Source organism: Glycine max, chromosome 10, assembly GCF_000004515.6.
Source record: "Glycine max cultivar Williams 82 chromosome 10, Glycine_max_v4.0, whole genome shotgun sequence".
Lineage (NCBI taxonomy): Eukaryota > Viridiplantae > Streptophyta > Magnoliopsida > Fabales > Fabaceae > Glycine > Glycine max.
In genome coordinates this window covers 43806794-43832940 of record NC_038246.2, presented here as the reverse complement: position 1 = coordinate 43832940, position 26147 = coordinate 43806794, and the positions used below count along the sequence as shown (strand labels likewise).

The 26147-nt window shown below is 31.2% G+C and overlaps 4 protein-coding genes and 1 long non-coding RNA gene across 5 annotated transcripts; all 5 read right to left on the bottom strand.

The window, feature by feature from the left end:
- Positions 1 to 3219: 3219 nt before the first annotated feature.
- Positions 3220 to 6010, bottom strand: LOC112998149 (trihelix transcription factor ASR3). The gene is made up of 2 exons (XM_041005854.1): positions 5048 to 6010; positions 3220 to 3995 (listed from the first exon to the last, which is right to left on the bottom strand). Exons 1-2 carry the CDS (start codon positions 5760 to 5762, stop codon positions 3673 to 3675), a joined length of 1038 nt encoding a protein of 345 aa, XP_040861788.1. The 5' UTR covers positions 5763 to 6010; the 3' UTR covers positions 3220 to 3672.
- A 2793-nt stretch (positions 6011 to 8803) lies between these two features.
- PM3 (maturation protein PM3) lies at positions 8804 to 10311 on the bottom strand. The gene is made up of 3 exons (NM_001251176.2): positions 10066 to 10311; positions 9538 to 9715; positions 8804 to 9351 (listed from the first exon to the last, which is right to left on the bottom strand). Exons 1-3 carry the CDS (start codon positions 10190 to 10192, stop codon positions 9111 to 9113), a joined length of 546 nt encoding a protein of 181 aa, NP_001238105.1. The 5' UTR covers positions 10193 to 10311; the 3' UTR covers positions 8804 to 9110.
- Positions 10312 to 13576: 3265 nt separating this feature from the next.
- Positions 13577 to 14232, bottom strand: LOC100527690 (uncharacterized). The gene is made up of 2 exons (NM_001364657.1): positions 13996 to 14232; positions 13577 to 13846 (listed from the first exon to the last, which is right to left on the bottom strand). Exons 1-2 carry the CDS (start codon positions 14164 to 14166, stop codon positions 13814 to 13816), a joined length of 204 nt encoding a protein of 67 aa, NP_001351586.1. The 5' UTR covers positions 14167 to 14232; the 3' UTR covers positions 13577 to 13813.
- Positions 14233 to 16435: 2203 nt separating this feature from the next.
- Positions 16436 to 17137, bottom strand: LOC106794921 (uncharacterized). Its single transcript, XR_001382990.3, has 2 exons — positions 16849 to 17137; positions 16436 to 16667 (listed from the first exon to the last, which is right to left on the bottom strand). It is a non-coding gene; the product is annotated as an uncharacterized lncRNA (long non-coding RNA).
- Positions 17138 to 19053: 1916 nt separating this feature from the next.
- Positions 19054 to 23987, bottom strand: LOC100792991 (ABC transporter G family member 21). The gene is made up of 5 exons (XM_006589331.4): positions 23428 to 23987; positions 22128 to 22935; positions 20551 to 20721; positions 20281 to 20459; positions 19054 to 19989 (listed from the first exon to the last, which is right to left on the bottom strand). Exons 1-5 carry the CDS (start codon positions 23668 to 23670, stop codon positions 19336 to 19338), a joined length of 2055 nt encoding a protein of 684 aa, XP_006589394.1. The 5' UTR covers positions 23671 to 23987; the 3' UTR covers positions 19054 to 19335.
- Between the last annotated feature and the right edge of the window lie 2160 nt (positions 23988 to 26147).

Sequence of the window (26147 nt, the reverse complement as noted above, 5' to 3'; positions counted from 1 at the left end):
TTAATGGCTTATAGTATGTATAATCACTCTCGAAAAATGAAATCCATATTATAAATCAACTTAGAATAAATTAAATAGATAATACTAGTTAGGCATAAAAGCAAACAAGGTTTTAGAATATATATATATATATATATATATATATATATATATATATATATATCAGAGATTGTAAGGAAACCTTAATTAACCTTTAGAAATAAAAAAATTCCTTCATTTAGATAAATTGTGGGTCAGCTTCTCTAGTTTTCACCATTAGATAAAAACTAGGTACAATTGCTGGTAAAGACGTGAAATTGAAGTTTTTGTTTGTAGTTTTTAACTCGTGCCTTTTTGTTAGTAATTGGTTAAAAACTATTTGTTTCTTTGTCACTAGTAATTTAAGTTATCATTTTTAGATTCTTTTACTTATTTATGGTATGATCTCACATTTTACTATTGCTTAAAAACTGTCTCTATCCGAAACAACATGCCCGACTCAATCCTGAATCTGATGTAATCAAAAGGAGAAATGCTAAAGCATGCGAATGGCTTTCTCTTAAACTTCAGTTTATCCAATTAAAACACAACAGCTGTCAACTAGTTTATAAATAAAATATAAAATAATAACTTTTTAAAAGATTTTTCTTTCAAATTTGTGCTTTACACTCCAACACTTACACTTGATATGACTAAATTCTAAAACATAAGACATATATATATATATATAAAATAATCATAAAAAATCATATTAACTAGAATTATTATCATTTAAAGAAAATTATAAGATAAAAATTGTCTTAAAAGTAAACTTGCTAATATATTTAATGAAGAGTCTTATCTAAAAAAGTATCAAGATAAATATTCATGATTGAAAAGATAAATAAAATTGTTAATTCTAATGTATTTAAGTTTTTTTCCTTTTTCCTTAATCATTATCATTAAAAGATACAATTTCTAATTCTGATTCATCAAGAAATAAATTAACAAATTCAAGAATTTCATTCTCATCATGTAATTCAAACTCAAACCAAACCAGTAACAAATAAACATAAATAAGAGAACCAATAAAGACACACACGAATAAAGGAGTCACATGACACAATTGACTTGGAGAAGAAATGTTATTATTTTATTTTGATTTAATCTAAATTTTAATTTGTTGTTATAATTTAAAATATAATATTTTCTTTAAGATAAAAAAAAAGGAAGGGTAAACCACCACATAAAGAGGAAGTGAAGATGAAATAATAAAAATCTAATATATTATTATAATTTAAAATCTAATATTTTATCTTTTAAGTTTAAAAAATATATAATTGTGAAGAAAAAAAATCCAAAGATTTCAGCACCCAACTCACTCTCACGCGATGAAGACGCAACCAGAGACAGTGTCATCGCGGCCACACCCAACTCACTCTCACGCGATGCACCCAACAACGATTTGCTAATGATTTCAGCACCATGGTTGTATCATCATATTTGTCAAAGTAGTAAGTTAGGAATTAAAAATTACTTTGATTACAAGTTTTCATGAAATTCTGATTGGGCCTTTCTTAAATTGTGCAGTTCGGAACTCCCTTCGACAATGTCCCCTCTCCCAAAAAATAATCGCAGCAAAGAAGCTCTCCTTGTTTGCTGTCGACGCCTCCGTGTAGATATCCTCCATCTAGGGTGTGGTGAGCCATTTTGACATCTATACCCTTACTCAGGCCTTTTGTTGGTTGATTTTCTACTCATGCTTTCTGATTAGAGAGTGGTGAGCCATTTTGACAACTTTACCCCTATTCTCACTGCGTTCTTTCCTCATGTTTTCAGTGAAAAGAAAAAGTAAACCATATAGCTAATATTTGCCCTAGCCAAATAGCCAAAGTACATAACATAAGAGCCTATCCATTCTCTTCATTAATTGTTTTCAACCGTGTAGGGCACCTCTATGAACAGTGTCTTAGATTGTAGAGATTGTTTAGTTTTCTGAAACAATTTAGTTTCTTATTTTGTTAAAATTATTTATAAACAAAGTGAGATTCGAAAAAGGTTACAAAGCCCAAAAGGGATGGTTGTTTTGAGACAAACCATGCAGTTAGGTAGCATAAGAGGACAAAAAAAAGACCTAAACATGGTTATTAAAGAAGGTGCGTTAGGCGATTAGGACAGAGTGCCAAACACAATGTGGGAGAATTTGGTAAGGGATTGCGTCGGTGATAAAGTAGAGTAGGATTGGTGAGTTAAATATGCCTGGAAAGGCAGTCTGTGTAGGACTGTACTAGGCAGGAAGAGAGAGAGAGATGGGACGAGGAGGGGCATTTTGGGAAGTTCGGTTTATCATTGAGGAGAGTCTATCATGGTTTTGGCGTATATGAATGAGATAGGAGGAGTGAGAGTGTGGAAGAGAAGGGTACACTAGGCAAAGTGGTGGGGTTGGTGTCCTATGTGGTCAAAAGAAAAATTGACTCAGACCCTTTCTTTGACTGTCCCTAGTGAGTGAGAATGGATGAGCACACTCTCTGCACTCACTCTGCCACACTTGTCAGCAACCCCTTTCCCCCCTTCACTCCGTGGTACCCCAAAAACCCACCTTCCATTCCCAAAATACCCTCCTTTCTACTCTCTTTAGCTACACAAAATTCCCCCAATTATGTCTCAAGAATCCACCCCATCACAAACAAACCATTTTGTGTGTGTGGGACCAACTAAATTATATTAATTTCATCATTTTTTTTTCTCAACTTTCAAATTCTCATTTTCCATTCAATTTTTCTTTTACAGACTGAATCAATGAAATCATCTTCTATTTAAATCAACCAAAACTTTAAATTTCACCAGACAAAATTCTTCTTCAAACCCTAATTTTATATTTTATAATTTTTTTCTTCTAAATTTATTATGTTTTTCCTGAATTTTTATACTTCTAAACTTTTAAGGTTATTTTTTATTCTAATTTCATCATTATATCCTAAATATTTGAGAGAAAAAATGTCAACTTACGAGTTCTAAGTATAGAAAAATAGTTGAAAGGCCAAATTTATTTAGTTTTAAAATAGAAAAAAATTATTAACTTGAAAACAATGAAAAACCAAAATCACACATGATCCAAACTAAAAACTCTAAAGTATTATGAAATTAAACAAATGAAAGAAGCATAAGATGAATATAGAAATTCGGTGTGAAAAATCAGGAGTTTTCAGTTTTACAAGTTAGATATGTGGCACTGGCAGAGATAAGGAAGGACAACAAAAGGGAAAAAACAACACAAATAATAACTTCATGTCTAAAATTTGTGGCATGTTCAGCGTTTCAAACTAGTCAAACAGCACATACAGATTTCCATAATAAGAGAAACAAACAAAATGTAAGACAACAATTAAATTAAATTATATACATAATAATAACAATCACAAGAACAACTGTGTCCCAATAAACAATCAATGTTTAGGGCATGGTCTTGATCTCCATCAAAGAATAATGAAACATATACCATATGGATCGATCACATACCAGCTGACATATATCATATGAAATCAATTGGTGGTGAAACCGACTCAAAAATATTAGACAACAATTGAATTTGGAGAGGAAAAGAATGGCCGATAGATATCATATGATTTTCTGATCAATCACATAATAGTAATAAACTAGCTAGCTAGGCGAAGAAGCATATATTATATTATTATATGGTGCCATATCAATTAATTATCTTTGGCCATGGCGTTCAGAATTATTAATGAGAGACTGAATGGCACCGGAAAGGTTGGTGACGGCCGCGACAAGGGTGGCGATGCCTTGCCGGTGAACCTCGTTCCGAGCTTCCTCCATCTGAATCCGCCTTTGCTCCAGCTCGATCATTTCACGATGCCGTTTCTCCTTCTTCTCCTCGCAACTCCTAAGAGCTCGTGCCAACACCGATGCACTTTGCATTATGCTTGAACCAAGGCTCTTAACTTTCCTACGTTTTGATTCCGACTCATCGTCATCATCATGCTCATTGTGCTCAGTTCCTGATGATTCTGATCTCTCTACAATCACACATGTTGCACAATCACAAAATCCGTAACATCATTACAAGGTTTCATTATTAGAACCACACATAAATTTCATGAAATGATACATATGTTGGAGATAAAAGATGAATTGAATAAATAAATAAAAAAAATCGTTATGAATTTAATGTTTTTTACTAACAAATTAACATTAGTTCATAAAAAAGAAAAACATATAATAATATGTGATACAGACCAGGAACAATGGAACATTGGCCTAAGTAATAATTAACCATATGCATGAAATTAAAAATGGGCCCTCTATAGAAAGTGAATGTGGAATTAATGAGTATTTAATTTGCATGAGTTCGGTTATGAGAGAGGGTATTGGTGAACGGCTACGTGGAAAAGGGAGACTAATAAACAAACATTTTATTTAATTTGCAGTAAGATTTGGGCTTTTGTTAACATTAAGGATTAAGAATTATGTTAATGATTACACCCAGAGGGATTAAGGAACTTAGAATCTATTTTCTTGGACAGCCCACAAAATCCATGACAATCATGAGGTGGTACCCTTTCACACACCGGTCTGCATGATTGTACTGTAGAGCCCTTTATTTTTATTTTATTTATTTATTTATTTTCTCTCAGCGTTATTTTTAATTATTAGGAACTAAAAAGAAAGAAAAAAAAAAGAAATTGAAAGGCAGAACATTTTCCCCGAGTTTTTTAATGGAGAGCAGAATCTTTGTGCAGTGGAGCAACGTGATGTAAGATGCCACCAATGGAACCGCACAGGCTCACTCTCCACACGCGCCGTTCGATGCAGTCCACAGATAGATCAAACGGTCAGAAAGGAAGATGTATTTAAAATAGCATGGAAGTCATTGTACCATATGAATTTTTTAAAAAAGATGAAAGATGGGTCCCATTAAGTGTGGCAGGTTTACAGACCCTGCAAGTTTGACCGATAAACCACACACAACACAACATCCAAAAATTGTCAAAAAGAAAAAAAAAAAAAAGTGAGTGTGTGAGCTGTGTAGCACATTGCTAAATGCTAATGTTAATGTTAATGCATATACCTGAACCCGCCGGAGTGGTGGAAGTACCCGGCGGAGGAGGAGGCGTTGGAGACGGTGGTGGTGGAGGAGGAGGTGGTGGAAGTGTTTGAAGTGGTGAGGGCGAGGAAGTAACTAATGGAATAGCCAGTGGTTGTTGTTGATGTTGTCTTTGGGATTGTGTTTGTTTTCTTTGGAGGACATCGGTGATGGCTTGGTAGACTTCGAAGACCATGTTGGAAGGGAGGTTCTGTTCCTTACGTTGTTGTTTGTTGAGGGTCCAATAAGAAGGGTAGTTGTTTTTGTCGTTGTCGTTGTCGTTGTCGTTGTGGGATTGTGATTTGGACTCGTAGTCGCGAACCTTTTTGTAATCGCGGAGGAGGTTGTCCCATTTGTCATTGCATTGGTTCTGGCTTCGCAAGCACCCATGGCTCCAGCAGTAGTTCTCCACCCATTTCCACCGGAGCTCGCCGCTGGTTCTGGTGGTGGTGGTCGTGGAGGTGCTACATGCAGGGGTTTTGAGCCTTCGCTCGTCGTCGAGCTTTTTTGCAGTGATGAGGATGAGGGTCTCTTGAATGGTCCAGTTTCCCTTGCGGTATTCTCGGGCCAGGGTAGTGGAGGAGGAGGAGGGTGCGGTGGCGGCGGCGCCTTGGATAAGTGGAACATGGTGGTGGTGGGGGTGGGGGGAGGGTAAGAGTGGTGGTGGTGGTGGCAATGGGGTGGTGGATGGGTCAGACATGGTTTTGATTTGGCATCAGATAATTGGACTAGTCAAGTGAAGTGAAAAATGAATGAACTTGTTGTGTTTTTGACTGTGTGAGATAATTTTATGGTTATGGTGTTTGTGAGGGAATTGAGGATTGTGTGGAGAGAGGAGTGGGTGAATGATGATTTAGAGCATCGGTTGTGGAATGGTGCCACGTGCGGAGTGGTGTGGAACGCAGCTTCTTTGCACGTGGCTCGACTGTGGAATTGGATGAGTACTCTTGAGTCTTGTGTGCAGTAAAGAGGGGATCATTTATTTATGATCCGTTGAGTCTTGAGTGTTTGGGTTTTGGAGGCAGAGGAAATACAAATCATCATAGTAAAACCATGGACTCAAGAATGAAGCTGCTTCATTAAGATTTAAGAAAACAAATTACCGTGGTCATGCAATTTTTGTACTTATAACGTACTTGTATTTGCCTATATAATGCGAATAAGAGGTATGTGGAACATAAGTGAATTAAATAATTTTTTTAATAAATTATATTTTTAAACTCTCATTTATTTAAGAAATTTAAAATATAGTTTAAAAATACATATAATAATCATGTCAAATTCTTCTTTCATGATGTGATAAATTAATGGACTGACAGTATCTCTAATACATTATCATCAGTTGAAGTTGATGCTTCATTACAGAAATTAAAATAAAAAAGTTCAAGCCTATAAAGGATTAAAGAAAAATAAATCTTTAAAGGACTTAAATAAAAAAAACAACATATTTTCTTATAAAAAATGACTAAAAGATTATTTAAGTCTTAATAGATAAAACAAAATCATACAAATCACGGAAGATCAAATTTGTAAAAACAAAAAAGGTAAAATTCAAAATTTGATGATAACGAAGAAGTCATTAAATCTAAATATTAACATAAATTTAGGTTGAAAATAATGGGCCAATCTTATGATTTAACATCTTGTATTTAAAACTCCTTTTCACTTAAAAAAATTTAGATTAGAAAAAGACAAATTCCTTTGTAAGACTAAGAATGACCACCAATTTCAATGTGAATTTATAGAGGAATTTACATATTGTCTGACAACAAGAAAAAAAGTAATAATCAAACCCAAGTTACAACTAATGTGAACGGAAGACTCATGTTAAAACTTTTATCCGAAAGAAAATAGTGTCTAGTAATATAATAAATTAATAAATATTTTGTGTGTGATACATGTAATTTTTAATTTAATTTAATTTAAAATTAAAAGATAAATATGTATAATTAATTCGAACAAACAAGTGAGAAAACATAAGGGTTTAAATTTAAAGAGAAAAACTAGATTATAAAACTTTTGAAAATAATTTAAAGTTAAATAATTTGATAAAAAAATAATATGAAAAATTTATAAATAATTAATTTAAAAGGTTACATTTTTTAAAAGAATTCAAAGAAAATTTTGAACCGGGTTGATACTTAAATTTTTAAAAAATGATAAATAAATATATAATTCATAAGAAAAAAGTAAAAAAAAAGAATCATTACTTTTTTTAAATAACATCTTAAATTTATAGTATAAAATCAAATAGTTATAATAAAATTTTTCAAAAAATCACAGAAATAATCACTAGTTGAGAGTAGTGTAAGTTTAGGAATTTCATTGCCTCTCCTAAACTTTTTCTATATGACAACTATTTTAGAGCGATACCTCTTACACGTGTCATAAAATTTGAGACGGAATGAGCTATGATTGAGGTAAAAATAGTCATTTTAATATAATTTTATGATTGAAATTAATTTAAACTAGACTTGCTATTTGTGTATAAAAAATATATCTTATTTTTGTAATATTTTTAAATTTTTTATTATAAAATTATTATTTATATAATAATAAATTATTGCTACATATATTTTTTTGTTATATTTATTTTCTATAATATTTTTCTACTATTTAAAATTTTTTATTTTTATTATTATTGTTATTTTAGTAACTCTTTTTTCTTGAGGCGGCGCCCAGAGTAGAAACTTTAACTATCTATCCGCAACATAACAAGCGATACTATTAAACACATTACACACACCAACAGAATGTTCCTGCTTTTTTCACCGATTACAAATTGCAATCAATGTCGGCAGAATCACTTACGTTTCTTTTATGTGTTAAGACAAAATAAAAAAATTTATCAATATTTAAAAAATAATTTACGTGTTACTGATAAAATATCTTATAATATATATATATATATATATATATATATATATATATATATATATATATATATATTAAAAAGAACTTTATATAAAAAGGTGACGATTTGCGTTGTCATACAAAAATTATAAAAAGGTGACAACTATTGATAAAAGTTATGATGTAAAAATTAATATATATATATATATATATATATATATATATATATATATATATATATATATATTAATAAGAACTATATATAAAAAGGTGACGATTTGAGTTGTCATACAAAATAAAAAATATGATTAAAGAATTCCAAAAAATATATAATAAGTTCCATATCATACTTAATATTGAATATATATTTCATTTAAGAAACTTAAAAAATATATAAGCACATTATCTTAAAAAATTATCATAAATCTTTCAATTTTCATTGATCACTTTATTTAATTATCATACAATTTTCTTCTAAATATCATTCTTTTTCTTCACTCAACGCTGCATTTTAAATCACTTTAACATACTATCTTTTAATTTTCATTGATCACTTTATTTAATTATCATACAATTTTCTTCTAATTCTTCAAAATATCATTTTCTCTTATGTGCTTTAAACAACTGAGTTATAACGCATAACTGCTACATGCACATTGGTGGTATTAGCAAGGCCAAAATCATTTGCTAACGCGGTTCAGTAAATATTGAAAACATCAATTCAATTGATTTTATATAGTATTTTTTTTTTTTATTAAGCTCATCAATTGAATTAATTTAGATTCACTGTGCATTTACCTTGAATTCACAATATATAAGTTACCAGCAGATCGATCAGTCTCAAGATGGGGGCAGAACGATGAGTTAAATCCGTTGAGAAGTAAAAGGTTACGTCTAAGAAATTTATTAACTTCTCAGTAAGCATGAAAAATTCATGTCTGAGATGTGGAACCACAAACATAGATACACATGATAGAGGGCTGATACAAAATCAATTACAGCCATTCATATACACCACACAATGTCATGCTACAAAGTGACTATCATGTGTAAGAAAACAACAAGCCAACAAAGACATTACACAATCCAAGTGATCTAAACCAAAGACAATGAAAAAAAGAAAGTTCCAACAAAAGGTAAAGTAGAACATGATTGAAGAGAAGAAATTAACAAAGGTGGTGCAGTGCAGTGGCACTTAGACACGAGTTCCTGCAGTAGCAGGCTTGTGCATTGGATCTCCTGTAGTCCCTCCCACACCATGTCCATGACCATAGTCAGTGTCATGGTACCCGGGACCATATCTGCTGCTATATAGCCCCGCGTGGATCAGTATCAGGTACAACAACTGTGTGAATGTTAGTATTATTATGAATGCCTCCACTACCCTCAGCCTCCACCCTCTATGCCCTCCTAAGTGTATTTGCTTGCAAGCCAACCTGCAGTTCCATATCCACACACACAACTTTTTGTTACCCCTCATAACACACGAAGATATATAAGATGAATTCAATGGTTAATTAAAGAAAAAAAAAAGACTAGTGGTTAATCAAACAAACTAACATTTGGTGATAGAAAAAAAATTAAGGCCACATAGTGAGGTTAGTTTAGTATGTATGACTTACCCAAATGCTAGAGCTGTGACTGCCCAAGCAACCATTGATGTGGCTCCTGCAGATGCTAAACTGTCACTCCTCCATGTCCTCATGTGATTCCCACCCAAAAGTTTGGACACGATGCCCAGAACAGCTGCTAGTATGGAGAAGGTTAAGAAAAACATGGTTGCACCATTTCCACCAAAACCTGAAAGGAAAATAAAAAACAAGGGGTCATTTTAATTTAACACTTTTTTCAATTCGGAATGTAACGACAAGATGCTATTTTTTGTCATTAATTAACTAACTGCTACCAGTTCATAAATTCAAATAATTATAAGACCATTGTTAATTATCTTAGCTTAGACACTTTACTGTCCACTCTGTGAATCATTAATGAATGTTGTTGTAGTCTCCAATAGATGATGGGGGAAGTTAGAAAAAGTAACGTTTTGTAACGTGAATGATGAACCAATCAATCAAATGATAATATATAAAATGACAAAATAGTGAAGGGGAAATGGTATGGAAATGGATAGATGAAGTGTATAAGCTTACTAGGGTGGTAAGTTTGGCCATTGATGAACCTGTTGAGGCACCAACTAGCAAAGCCAAGAACAATAAAATACATGATCAAGTTAAGAAACAGCAAAGGAGCTGCAACGTTCCTTCCTACTGTGGCCATTTTTGAGTAGCTAGTGATTTTTTGTCTTCACAAACTCACCGAATTTTTTTAGATAAAGTGGAGAATTTCTTGCACCGATTTCTACTTCACAATCTCTCTCACGTCGTGCTTCGTTGCTTGTTGACGGTGGCATTGTGAAGCCATATATATAGAGACTCTTCAAGGTGCCTTGAAGACACGTGTCAATCAGCAAGGTCATGCACGTGTGCTTTCGTGTACAGGTGGTAGGACACTTGTCGTGGTTTGTCATTGTGTTTTCCACAAATCTCTTTCTGGCTTCTCCTTCACTCTCTTTCTCTCTATTCAATTTGGAATCGGTGCATTATCCACAAACTTAAATTCAATTTCAGGGTACCTTTTTTATAACTTTAACTAAATTGTTAAAAATTAATAATTAAAAGAGAAAATAAATTATATAATTACAATATAAAATAATTTTATATCATATGATAAGTTTAAACTAATAAATATTAGTTTGGTGAGAAATGTTAGTTAAAAAATTTAAACTCATAATTTTTTTTTCCTTTATTCTCTTTTCTTTAATCACTCTTGTTGTTGAAGCTTTGAAGACATATTTAAATATATTTATTATTTCACAAATTTTTTATTAGTATTTTTTGTTATTAGTGAATTCGAACTAATTAACATCTCTCGCGTTCCCTTTCACGCGCGTGATTTTTCTTATATATTCGTTTTACTCTCATTTGAAAATAATACTTTTTTTATATATTCATTAATTTAACAATTTAGAAATATAAAAAAAGTGACGCGAGATTATTTTTGTATTTAAAAATAGATTAATCAAAGTAAAAAATGTGAAATATCAGGAAAGAATTTGACCCAAAAAGAAATGAACAAGAAAGAGCTACTCTTGGAAGATTGGCTACAATAATTGATGTATTTATTTATGATTGAGGTGTGGTTAGCAGGGTGGATAGCTATTGGTTGAACACCTATGCAGAAGGTTTCCGTCCAGAAGAAATCATTCTTATCCAATTGGACAAATATTATATGAGAATTTGGAGTGTTCCGTTTTGGAAGTCACCCACCGTTTCGGGAGTCCAAAGCTTAAGCATGGATGGATTTTTTATACTGCCTTTTCTTTTTCTAATATTTTTTATTGTGCGGTTAAAAACATCTTTAATGCGCGAATTTAATGAGTGACTTAAAATTAAAATTAAGTAATATTATTTTAATTATTAAAGTGGATGAGTTTATAATGTATTATTTAAGTGAGTTGTTTATATAAATAATTATTATTTAATTCATTCTTACGAGTTAAAGAATTATTTTTTAAATATAAAATTTAACATATTTCAAGTTAAACACTCACTCTACGTATTCAAGTAAATTTCTGTGTAAAGTTCTTAAATCTATGAGATATTGTAGGATTCATAAATTTTAGACAAATAACTTATTTAAATAATTATGTATTGTAGATATTTAAAGGATAATATTTTTTCCTGCTTCACAAAGGATGTCTCTCGACCGATTCACTGGACTGATTAGAAAAAGAATTATACATCAATAATATAAAAAAATTTATACTGTTATTTAATTATAATTCACAATAACAAGTTTGTTAATTTTTAAGATAAATATTTTAAAAATCTCATTAACAATAAATTATGATTGAATGATTGTATAAAATTATTTTTTATAACATCCATCATTATTAAATTCTATTAATGTATCGGTTCCTTTTTAAATATTTTATAAGATTTTTATATAAAAAAAATAAGAAATATAATTTTTTATTTTAATAAAATACCTAAGATTTTTATGTAAAAAATCAACAAATGTACAACTTTTACATTTTAATCCAGTCAAACGTAATATTCAATTATTAAAATTTATTTCTCATAAATAAGAATAATCTATAACTATTTATTTATATACTAATAAATTATGCAATCATATAAATTTGTATATTGATAGTCAAGATGCAGGTTTTGGAGGTTTACTTTTTTTTTTTTTTTGTTTTTTTGAGGCAACTTGGGGATTAGACTGTTGGCTTCATTGGATATATATGTTGAAATTGCCGCAAGCATTCATGCAGATTACTTGGGCTTTTTACATGGGTTAAATATATGACTTGGAATCATGGGCAAAGAAGAGTAAAATGCTACACATTTTCAAAGTTTTTTTTTTTTAATTGCATATTCACAGCTTGTTATTCACTTGATTAAACACTCCTCTTCAGTCTTCAGTATTTCATGTATATGCTTTCTATCTTAGAAAGCATCTGCAGTGAGAGATTGAATGGAGTATTGCAAGCATCACTTCGTCATATTGTTCGTGAAGGAAATTATATAGTGCTTAATTATGGTTTGGCTAAAATGGGAGCAACTCAAATGGAAAGCATGTGTACTTAAAAAACCACCCTCTTCTCCTTCTTCTTGGCTTAAAAAAAAAGTGAAACAGTCCTATGTATTTGAAAAGAAAAGAAAAAAACGGAAAACGTACTATAAAAATAAATGACCATATTTTGCCACAAAATTACAAGGCTGTTAATGAGTTGAAATTTTTTCATGCTACACAGCGAACATTTAACAGGTTTATAATGCTATGTAAATTGCACAAAACAAAATTGGGTTAATGGGCTCAAAAAGGGATGCAGATGGGTTTGTGAATATTATCCGTCAATTTGCCCATTAAGCATGGGTTGGCATCAATGGTTTAGAAGAATGATGTGCAATGCTTAATCCCATAAAGCAAATTTTAATTAATTTTATCCTAGTTGATGTAATCATTTTCAAAATATTTAATTGGGATTATATTTCTTATTTTTATTTCATATTCTAATAAAAAGACAGTTTAAAAAATATTATTTTTTAAATAAATGATTTAATTAACTTTTTTATTAGCACAAATTATTTTTTCTTCTTATATTCAATACTGGAATACGTTTCTTGATTTTATCATCAATGACATCAAAGTTTTGTTGGAAAAGCCATGGCAGGTCTCTGCAATGCATTCGAGGATGATTCTGAACAAAGAAAGAGAGAAAGAAAGAAAAGCTTAAGGCTATAAGCTCAGTAGTGACTTTTCGTGAAACAACAACAACTCGCGTCTAGAATTTAAGTTTTATCCTTCATTCATTGATTTAAGTTTTATCCTTCATTCATTGATTTAAGTTTTATCCTTCATACATTGAATATCAGTACAAAACTATTTAAATCATTTTTTTAAAGGAAAATGTTTAAATCATTACATCTAAATTTTAGGAGTAAAAAAAGTGGAAGAGAAGAAATTTAGACTCCATTATTTTTCCCTCTAAATTAAGAAAAAAATTATAAATGTATTTTTTTTACCTTTTTATTCTCTAACCAAATACCACATGTAACGACAACTTGTAACAAAAAAAAAATGTAAGGACAATAAACCCCCAAATTTTAAGCACATCTCAATATAAAAATGAGGCAAAATTGTTTTAAAATGCAAAAATATTATTTTGATTATATATATCAAGCCTAGAGCAAGCTGATCACATAGGAAGCCAAGATACCTTGACTGCAAAGGAAAACAAGGTACAATTTTTATTGTATCCAATATTTGTGTGGCTTTTTATTCTTACAATTAAACCACACTTTCCTTCAGTAAATTAATAAGGCTTTCTGGCTAGTGCTTTGTAGATGATTTGCCTCCTTTTCCCTATATATGCACAGAAAAAGCAAAAAAAATAAATTCATCTAGTTATACTTAGATTTAAGCACATAACAAGAGAATCATCATAATTCATAAAAAGAACTCAATATGTAACACCATATTAATGTGTCACTGTTACGAAAAAGGAGAGATACCTTTTTCTTGGATTCTTGGGGCTTCTGTACTGGAACTTTCTTGGTAGCAGATTTGGAAGCTGAACCCTTGGATTTGGATGATGCACCATCACTAGCTTTGGGAGCAGCTTCCTTTTTACCCTGCCCAAAAAGTTGAGTGCCAACGGGTTTGTCAGCCTTGAGGGATGCCATGTTACTCAAAATATCTAAAGCAAAATACACTATTTATATATATAAATTGTTATGTTTCTTTGCTATGCATGCAAGCTCTGAAACACAGTGCCTTTTATAGGAGTCTAAAACTCACTAGCTTGGAGGCAATAGCAATTGGAGTAGAACTCGAATCCCAGCTTACGTTGATGATGGTGAATTAATGGTGGAGATAGATTGGAATGAGAATAAAATGACTTGTAGATCATCCAATCCATGCATGAAACACTTTAGAATCAGATACTTCTAGATCTGCTCAGTAATTTTTTCTAACATTATCTTTGATGAAACCATATTCCAGAAGTAGGTATATTTACTGAGCAGCAGCGTAGAAAGGAAATTTGATTTTTATTTTATATATATTTTTCTTTCCAGTTTTCTATTGGCAATTATATATATTATTATTTTTTATGAATAATTAATTTTGAATTGTGAAAGAAACGGTAAGAAAATATTTGTTTGATTTTTCAATTATTTTCACAATCTTAAAAATAGGAAAAAAGGATGATAATTTTTAATTATATAAGTAAAAATACTTTAACAGAAAACAAAACAATCTAGTACTAAACAATTGAGTGAGTAACATTGGTTAGAGTTTGTACTAAAACAAATTAATAATAAGTGTATTATCAGATATGAGTATAAATTAGTTTTAGATTTTTAAAGATTATAATTATAAGTTGTAAAATTTAGGAATTATAATGATACTGCTATCTCCATTATAAAATGACTGGTACTTACTATTTTTTTTTATAAATATTACAATAATCAATAAGTTACTTATTGAAATAATTTTATTAAAATATTTTTACTCTTTCATAAACATATTACTTATAATTATTTGGTGACTAATGGTGGTGGTTGAAATTTTGAAAGTCACAATATAAAAAAAATTATTAGATTGATATGGAATTCATTTAGGTAAATGTGAAATATAAGTTTTAATATGTCGTTGAAAATTAAAAATATCAGTAATATATATATATATATATATATATATATATATATATATATATATATATATATATATATATATATAAGTTAAAAATATCGTTGATGGAATAATTAATTTTGAATGGTAAATCATCAATCATTTGGAGGAAATAGTTATAAAATCTGAAAACTAAGTTAATAATAATAATAAGTTATATACTAGTATAATGATAAAAGAATTTGGATTGTAATTTATTGTCTTTTTGTTTTTGTCTACATCACAAATATTTTAGAGACAATCATCTCCGAGTCATGTATAATTATCATGAACAACAAAATTTTCGTTATGAATATTTAATATAATTACATACACAAAATTCAAATTTAAGATCACTAATTAAATCAGAATAATCTCATGCTAATTAATTCACGTGTTATATGATTCTTTTATCTTTTTGTAATGTATTTCATTATCATTTTATTTCCTAAAAATGTGTCATTTAATGTACATCTATGATGCAAGGGATTAAAGCAATTAAAGCTTAAATCTTAGATTCATCAATAAAAAAATATTTGTCATTATATTTTTAAAGCAAAAATGGATTGACAAAAAGGCCTAATGCATAATTCTTTTATTTAAAGTAAAAAAAAATCTTTTTAAAATATGCTTTAGTTCTTACTTATGATTAAGTTTGCTTTGTCATTTTTTTAAAAATATGGTTTTCGACGATGACAAGAATTAATTAACATGACTAACAAAATTCAATTTCAAATATTTATTTGACATTTTTTTTCATTTCAGAAATTGATTTTTATGATAACATTTTACAATTTGAGGAACTTAATTTACTTTTTTTTTATTTATAGAAATTGAATTTAATGCGGAAAGATTTATAATATTCACCTATCTTATTCACCCAATTCAATTGAGTTAGATTCTTTGTTATACTACTCTACTTCATTAGTTTCTCCTATTACACAATTCAGTTCTCAATTTTTTTTAATCCTGTTGGGTCGGGTGGGGGCTTTTTTTTTCACAGCTGTCTTTACAGTTAAAAAAGAACTAGCTCTTTTTGTATCGATTATTTTCGTTTTTCATTCTTTTCAATAATTTAATAATTTTGTAATTTAATACTTTATGAAAACATAAAATGAGTGTAAAGAAGAAGAAAAAATGACGTAAGACAAACATATGTTCATTTGAGTCCTGATACTTAGGTGTGTGAGAAAGTGGTAGAATTTTTTTTTTTTTATCAGTTAGGGAAAAAGATAGTATCAACTATCAAAATTAATAAAAATTTCTGTTTGAACAACTTCATCATAGAATAAGTATATTTTATTTATTAGGCCAAGGCATCTTGGAGTTACATAACAAAGAAACAACATAAACAAGTGGTACAGACAATAGCACTACTTAGTATAATCATGGTTGAAGAGCACCATATAACATTATCCTTATGGACTCCTCCCATAATTCCAAGTCCAACTACTATTTTTTAGCCATTCGTACTTTTCACTCTCACATCTTCAGCTTATTTATTGCTGCTTGCCTAAAATACCGTTCAAAAGATTACTTGATCAGTGCCAGAGTCAATTAAGTAAATTCATGCATATGTATATTGCTATGGTTGTGTGGTGTGAGTGTGACATGAATACAATTAACATTTGCTAACTATGAAGTATATGAAATTAATGAGCTTAAAAAGAATTTGCTAATATATATATATATACCTTCTTCCTATTCTGGCTTGGAGTTTTCTTTGGGGTTGGTTTGGAGGCTGTGGCTTTGGAAGTGCCTGAACTAGGTTTGGCAGAAGACTCTTTCTTCACCTGTCCTGCAGATGGTTGAGAGCAACAAGATTTCTCAACAGGTATCTCAGCTTTGAGTGATGCCATTTTACACTACTCTTCTCCTTGCCTCAGGTTTTAACGCTACAAGATTCATGCATTTATAGCTGAATTTGAACATAGGGTTATTACAATTACATGCACCAAATTTCCAGAAACCATCTTGAGGGAATGGAATAAACTCAACCATGGGATGATGGAGGGATAATGCTGCAACATCTAATGCTTTTTTTTTACCTTAGGCATATTTTGTAGATATTATTAATTATTGGATTCATATTCTACAATTTGGTTTCACATGGTGATGAGGCCGGCATGATTCATATGCCGTTTATCTGATGCCATCTAGAAGGACTGGTATTTGGATATGTTCTTCTTTGTTTGGTAACAGCTATAGACCTATTCAATTTAGAGGATATAGATAATGGGTTCTTTTCCTTGTTAATTAAAGGCAACAGCAAAAAATTCGTGCCTGACATGGTCTAAGAAGTAACTACAAAAAAAATTATTTGTTGTAACTTCTATTGTCTGTCAAGGAATACGTTTGATTTGGTGAAATATAAAGGAGTGGATGTCAGAAAAATAATTGTTCTGTGTTTATGTCAGACATTTATGTACGAATTTATGTTAGCGAGAAAACTTTTCCTCTGAACTACATCTAAGCTATGTTTGCAGCCATATGAGGATTTATATACTAGATTAAACTTAATAGGATGAACGGTTCCTTGATGAAGTGTCGGAATAACAGGACATATTTATTTAATAAAATATTACAAAAATAATTTATTGATGAACATATTCGGGTTTTAAGAACAATTAAACCCTCAAGCATTTAATTAAACCCTCAGCCATATTTGTATGTTTCAAAATGAATATTTTAAATTATAATTAAGTTAGATTTTAAAAGGAAGTATGATGTATTTCTCAATTATTTATTTTAGTGTTGATTTCAAATAACTTAAGACTTTTATTTTATCTCAGATAATGGACCTCTAAATTTGAACTAATAATTTAATATATATATATATATATATATATATATATATATATATATATGAATTCTAAATTATAAGAGATTTAATTTGTTACGTTAATATTAGTGTTACAAATAGATTAATTGATGTAATCATTTGTTTTTTATTATGCAATTTTATAATAATTTAACAGAAAACAACTATTGATTAATTGATTTCTAATATTTTATGCGGTCATTTGGAATACGTCATGCACAAAATATTGTTGGTTTGAAAAAAAAAGGCAAATAAGGTATGCTTTGCTCCTTCTTCAAGCTAAAAGATTTGTTTTCTTTTATTTGTAATCTATATTTTCTAATTTTTTACTTAAGATGTATTTCGGATTTGTTCTAAAAGGCATACATTAAAAACAGTAATGATAATCTTTTTGTTTTCTACTCTTCTTTCTTCCTTTCCGTGTCACAAAGGATTGATTTTCAATGAACAATGGACCAGTAGAAAATGTAAAAGATGGAGATTCAACCCAATGCACATCATTAGTATAATGTAGTTGCCAGGAAGGCAGGAACTGGTATAAAATGCTATCTGATAAAGATGAAAGCGGCTTTAGACCATTATGTTACAAAATTAATTGCTATGCTTGCCTTTAGTTCAATGTGTATTACTCCTCTGTTCTTATTTATAAGAAAAAAATATTAATTTCACAAGAAAATTAATTAATCTTATTAAATAGTGTCAATTCTGATAATATTTTTTTATAACTTACTTTTTATTGAAATTTGATATCAAATATAAACTTTCTCTTAAATGAAGAATATTTTAAAGATTGTCTCATTAAATAAAACTCATGTAAATGAAATTTATTTATATTTAAAAGCAAAAAATATTAGATTTTTTTTCTTATTAAAAAGACGGAGAAAGTACTATCTTGTTTCATCTAAACCAGTTCTACGTAATCTTGATTTTTTTTCATCAAAGCCAGTCCCACACTCCCACTGAATCATTTTAAGGAGTCAGCTCCAAATAAAGGATAGGGTGTGCAGAATTTTCAATTAATTAGTTTGGTTTTGCAATTTCACTTCAACAAGATAATAATGGAACGAATCCATTTAAGTACCAGAATAATAAAATCATAAAATGAATGAACAATAGTGTGCTGGTCTGATAGATAAACAAGGCCAAATACATATGCTGAGAGAGGGCAATGGTTGATTGCTGGCATCAAAAGGTGGTGATTAAAATTACAATGGTTGATTGCTTCATTTGTCAATTAATCACAAGGACTTAAGATATTCACCGTTACAATTTGAATCGAATTACCACATTAACTGAGGTGGTGATTAAAATAACCAAACTTGAAAATTAATAACCTGGTCTCTAATTTGTCAAGTCTTAGTCAGTGAGGCTGCCCCATCCTCAAGGCTAGATATGCCACAACTCTGTATCCAATCAACATTACAGTCAATGCAGCCACATCTCCCCACATAGTATCATCAAGCCCCATACACTTTATGGCAGGAAAATCTCTTACCCTACAATGCAACCCTGGTCCACATTCGTATACCTCATTTACTGAATACTGTACTCCTACTAGTAGCTTATAGCAGTAGTGGCTGAAAGAAATGTACTTCAACCAAGCTATAAAAGCCGGCATTTGCTGAATGTAGTAGCCACCAGCCAAGAGAAACACCAACATGGTCACTGAAGCTAGTGTTGTGGCCTGCTTCACATCCATGAGAATGGCCCCAAGTGCTAGGCCTATGCCTTGAGAGACTAAAACATTGAAAAGCATGATCAAGAGGGTTAGCACAAATGTGACCAATGAAGGCTTGAGACCACCCATCCAGTAGGAGATAGTTACAAAGATGGTAGGAAGCACTAGCTCCATTGGTAAATCTCCCACCATCCTAGCAACATAGTATGAGGAGAGTTTGTACATCCCTGATGATCTTTCTTTTATTAACATTGGCCTCTCCAGAGGGAAGGCAAAGATGGCATTGAAGAGAGGGAAGAATCCCCAAAAGATGGAGAAGAAGAAAAGGAGTCCCACCTGTTACAAGTGTCATATTGTTAATAAGTATTACTACTCAAGAATTAAGATATCACTTTTCATTGAGTGTTTTAATGCAAATTAACTAGGAACTGAGTATTTTTTTTTATCCGGAGGAATGGAAAATAATGTCAAGGAATTTACAATAACTCAACCAAATTGAGCTAGACCTCCTTGTCTAGGGAATTGGGTATATAGCACAAGAAAAATGGCAAGTATCTTTTACAAGTAGCCATGTATGTACCTATGAATTTTCATCCAAAAAAACATAATATATAGGTTCATAAGTACCTGATCTTGTACATGGGCAGGATCAGAGTGCCACCACAGAAGTCCTGAGAGAATGGATACAGACAAGACTTGGAAAATCCTTAAGCCAGAAAAAGATTCATGCCTCCTCTCTTGTAAACCCCTCTTAAGAAGCACCCTGAATTGCTCCCACCAGCTAGAGGTCCATTGGTTATCAGAGCCTATCAGGCATAAATAATGGTGTCATTTAATTAGCCATGGTGTTGTGCATATATAACTAACACTGTTTAACATACAATATTCAATACTTACGTCTAGGTGTTCCTGATGTAAAAGCTGACGGATGACTGTTATTTTGGTGAATGTCTTCTTTAAGAGCAGGATATAAGTTCTTCTTAAACGATGAAATTAGGGACTGTTTGACTGAAGCTTGATCCTCATGGTGGTCTATTTGATCATCATGTTTGACATCAGCAACTACGCCTGCCAAACCACAGCATCTAAAGTATTAGAAGGCTCTCCAGTATGTTTCGCAACAAATTGAATGCAAATTAATCCACTAATGTTTTTTAGACTTGTGTGACCAAATATAACAACACATGATCCAAGGACAAATTAGCAACCATGATTGAAGATGCTTCGACCACCCTGTCCACCATGCCACTATTTCTGTGCTTCAAATATCTTGTGCAATTATAGGGAATTCAATTTAATTTCTCATCAAATTTTAGAATTAAAGTAGAATGGACTTCTAACTGTTGTAGCATGGCCAATAACACACTGGCTAAAGACTCCATTGTTGTTAGGCTGTTGATTAAATTGATGGCTATATTTCTGAGAAGGAAAATTGCGCTGCCAGAAAGAACTTTTTACCTTCACAATAAGAAAAAGTACCCCACTAGTAAGGGTGAGAGCAAAAGTAATTAATGAAAAAGAAAGAAAACAAAATCACTTATAAATGCAGAAAAAGTAAAAAAATAAAAAAGTAATAAACTTTTATGATGTCTCGTAAAAACTTGTGATACTTGGAAATATATGCTAAACCATTTCAAGGTAAATCAAAGGTAAATAGTAGTACTAAACAAAAAGCAGCTCTAATTAATTCCAAATCACAACTATATCTTTCGCAAAACTTTATCTGGCCACCATGAGAATCGGACCATTCCAAACACCTTTAGCATTTATTACATAAAGTTTGTCTGCTTATAATAAAAAAAATTACATAAAGTTTGTTCTGTGTTGATCTATTATATATGCCAACACAAAAGAAAGCTCACATGTTGCGAAATTGGTCCAAGAGGGATGAACATCTTCGTTATGTAGTGTCTTATCAATTTACTGCTTCTAATGACCCATTATTATTACCAGCTATTGCCGCCTTGAGAACAAGGTTCATGGGTTCGGATAAAATCCCCAAGCTTTATTTGCGCACCTCTACTACTATTAGTATTTATTATTTAAAATCTGAAAACGAACCCTCACCTACCCAATTAATGACAAGTGTAAAATCTCAATAGTCAATCTTGTTTCGTGAAGTTGACATGCATAAACTCCCAAACTTTCCTTTCTCATCACAGAAATAAAAATAGCAACCATTAAGGTTTCAAAAGTCATAGAGACATGTTTAGTGCCCCATTGACAAACTTACAAAATAAATTCCCCTTACCATATATCAAAACTTGTGGCCAACATTAATTTAACTCATCATGATGATGAGAAGTGTATGCTTAATTACTTTAAACATATATTCTAATAATTTATGACTAAAATTGATCTAATTTATAGACTATAATCATGTATAACCTTCAAACATTAATCCTCTCAAAATCAATTTTATTAAACTTTAAAAGAAATGAGTCCTTAATTTGGTGATACTAGTTAGTACTTACCATTAGCAAGGTCAAGCAGGAAATCTGCCGGGTTCATGAAGTTGAAAGCTGGGACATATCCAACGGATCCGAGATAGTCCATGACCCGACCCGCATGCCCGCTATAAATTGGGTGCCCGTCCGACAACACGATGACCTTATCAAACATCCTATACAATCGGCTGGAGGGCTGGTGGATGGTGGCGACGACGGTCCGACCCGCCCGGGCGAGTCCATGGAGCACCGACACGATAAGTTGGGCCGTGGTGGAGTCCAAACCCGAGGTGGGCTCATCAACAAACAATAAACTCGGGTTGACCAACATCTCCTGCCCGATACTGACCCGTTTCCGTTCCCCACCCGAAATGCCACGGAACAGAGCCATGCACCCTCCAACGGGGCTGTTACGACACCGTGTTAGCCCTAGCTCCGCAATCACCATCTCCGCGTGCTCCTTCTTCTCTTCTCTGCTCAAACTCTTCGGAAGTCTCAATAACGCTGCGTAGGTTAAAGTCTCTAACACTGTGAGGTGAGGGTAGTGAACGTCGTCTTGGGGAACGAACCCTACCTTGCGTTTCACGAAGGTGGGGTCGGTTTGGCCGTTGTAGGTTATGGTGCCGGAGACTTTTCCGGCGAGTCTTCCGGCCAGGGCGGTCAAGAGGGTCGTCTTGCCGCTGCCGGAGGGACCCAGCATTGCCGTTAACTCTCCGGGGTTCACTACTCCGGTTACTCCGGTTAGGACTTTTCTTCTTAGCTTTGATTCTTTACGTAAGACGCAACCCTTCTTCTTTTGGCTTTCGAAGGTTATGGTGTAAGATACGTCTTCAAACTATACCACAAAAAGATAGACCAATACAAATAATAGATAATTAGAGAAAAACTTGTTTTTACAACAATCTTTTGCAATAATTTACGTACACACTTTTATTTCATATTTCTTTATAGAGTATATATGATGCTTTCATCATACTAACATAGTTAATTTGGTGTCGCATGATAAACTAGAAAAAATGTCACATTAGATGAAATATGCAATAAAATAAATGTAACAATTTTATAATTATATGTGCATATATGGAAATGGATAGTAAAAATAAAATTATTTTGTGAATATAAATAGGTGATTATATAGCCAAGTGATTGAGAATAAATGATTAATGTACTAAATTTAAGGTTAAATCATTCATGTATTATTAAGTTTAATTTTTAATAAAAATAATTTTTAATTAAATTTTACTTATTTATGATTGGATTAAGACAAAAAAAATAAACAAACAGGTGGTTATATATTATAAGGAAATGAGAGAAGATTGATAAGTACTTTGAGGGTAATGGGGCGCAAGGATTGGTGAAGAACGGAAAATCTTGATGTTGTTGGTGGTGGTGGTGTTGGCTGAGTCTGTTGCTGCGCAGGAATGCAATTATCATCCAATTCTAAACTTGGTTTGATTTTGTTAGTGTTTGAACCCTCTGAATCATGGTGGATCGAGCTGGTCTCTTGTCGGGTTGTGATGGCTGGAACTTTTGGTGCAATATTAGTGGTTTCTTGCTCAGGGGGCATCATCTCAGAGATTGGTTATCCACTCAGATATTAACCAGAAAGTACTAATGAGAAAGAAGAGTACTTATTAATTAAGAAGGGTATTACTACTTAAATATGATGTGTGTATGAAGTATGAAGAATGAAGATGAAGGAGGAGATAGATGAATCGAAGGAGGAGTAGAATTAAACCAGAAAGAAGAGAGTCACATGAGAGAACGGGTGTATAAAGAGAGCAAGGCACGAGAAGCACACAAGGATATCAATGTGATTGAATGATAACACAATATATAGTCTTAGGAAGAGAGACCGCCATCTCGCAGCTACTGTGTTGTTGCTGTTGCTGTCACTACTGTTGTTTGCTGTTCAATGATGTTATTATTGTTTTGTAACTTGTTGCCTATGCTCAAATAAGATTATCAGAATAATACTAAAGAAAAGCATGGTTTTTGGTTTCGGTTGTTTGTTTTCTTTTTCTTTTTTCTTTTTTTTTTTGGTTTTACCTTTACAATGAGAAATTTATTGAATTGTTGATGGATGGATATAACGGTATTGCATTCAACACAGCCACGTGTGTGGAGGGCATTTCTTTGATTCCTTTTTTTTTTTTGAAAAAAGTAATGGAGATTTTTAAAGTTTGCGGGAAAAAAGGTTTGTAATAATACCAATAATCAAAACACCTTGGGGGGCCAACATCCGATTTCATAATATCCACTTGTCCTCATAGTATGAAAATGCATAATGTTTTTTCTGCTTCCACTCTTTTATTGCATATTTGCATGTATTTTTTACTATGGTAATAAACTAAATCAGTATTTTTTTACTTTGTAGTATAGGTTCTAGGAATTATATATAATTAAACTATCAGTGATCAAGACATGTTCTGCTATAGTTAGGGATTATGTTTTGTTTTTTTTTTTTTTCAAGGTTTCGATTTATCAAGAAAAAAGATTCTAACTAATATAGAGTTTGGTTTGAAGTTAAGTAAAATCTAATAAAAATTATTTTCGTCAAGAAATAAACTTAAATAATATTTGAATGATTCAATCTTAATTTTAAGATATGAATTACTTGTATTGATTTAGATATGTAGTTGGAATAATAGAAATTGATATAATTATTAGAATAAAAAAAAATAAAAGGAGTAATCTAAATTGAAGTATCTTATTATTAGATAATAAAGTGATTACCTCTCGCATTATGTAATTAGTCCGTCATTGAGTATGTGCTTTATTTTGGACAGAGCTACCCGAAAATATCTGAATATAAAAAAGTAAAAAGTGAATACTCTTTTTTTTACTAGTGCGCATTTGCTTGAGAATAATAAAGGTGGAGAACTAAAATTACATAGGATACATCAATTCCCTGCTGTAATATTGTGAAATGCAGCTTGACATAAAGCAAAACATAATATCTATATTTCATTAAAAGAGAGAGAGAGAGAGATATATATATGTTTAATATTTTATATAAAATGAGAAAAACATGTTCTTTTGGCACAACTTGTGTTGAAAAGCAAAGGCCTTTGTTTTTTCAATAATATATTCTCTTGCTTCTAAAAAAAAATAAAAAAAATGTCGTAAGTGTACGTAACAATATATATATATGAAATTAATTTCTTAAAAATTAAAGATAGTTATGAATTTTAACAGAATTCAAGGTAATTTATTCAAAATTAATTTAATTTTTTATCTTTTCTTCACCCTTTCTAGGCAAACATTAATTAACAGATAAATCTTGAAATAATCTTATCTCTTCTACTTTCAGCCTCTACTTTTCTTTTGCTTTTTGACTGTTAACCAAATAAAATATCTTCAATTACATAATCCTAGACTCTTATTTTGCTGTGGATTGAAGACATCAGGTAGGACACCAAACCTGTAGTAAAGACACATGACAATTCTTTTATATATGTAGGTAGGATAACCACCAAAAAAAAAAGCACTTTGTAGCTAGATTGTTTGCCTTAGACTCTCTTTATAGGGTATCTATTTTTCGAGGGTGTGTTTGAGAAATAAAAAGTGTATGAAAAAAGCATGGTTCCCCCAAAGACTTTCTAGGTGTCAAATACCGATTCATCCATAGAAGTAGTGGCTGAGATTGGTGTCGTCTTTGCCATAAAAGCCATTGATTACAGTATGGAGTCATTGTCACTGAAAGGAGGCTTGTTTTTAAACCCTTTTCTTTCAATTAACCAGTTGAGGTAGGTGTGCTTTTTCATTTTTTGTTACTGTTTTCATGTATGCCATCCCACGTTAAAATAAAAACTTATGGATAGCTCAGAATATTTTTATTCAATTTATATATATATATATATATATATATATATATATATATATATATATATATATATATATATATATATATATATACCTTTTTTATTTATCTAATATAGATATATGTATAGCTTAGAACTTGAAATATTGTTAACTTAATTAAGAAAATAAATTTGACTTGAAATATATATGTATTATCTATGAAGTTGGAAAAGTTCTGATCAT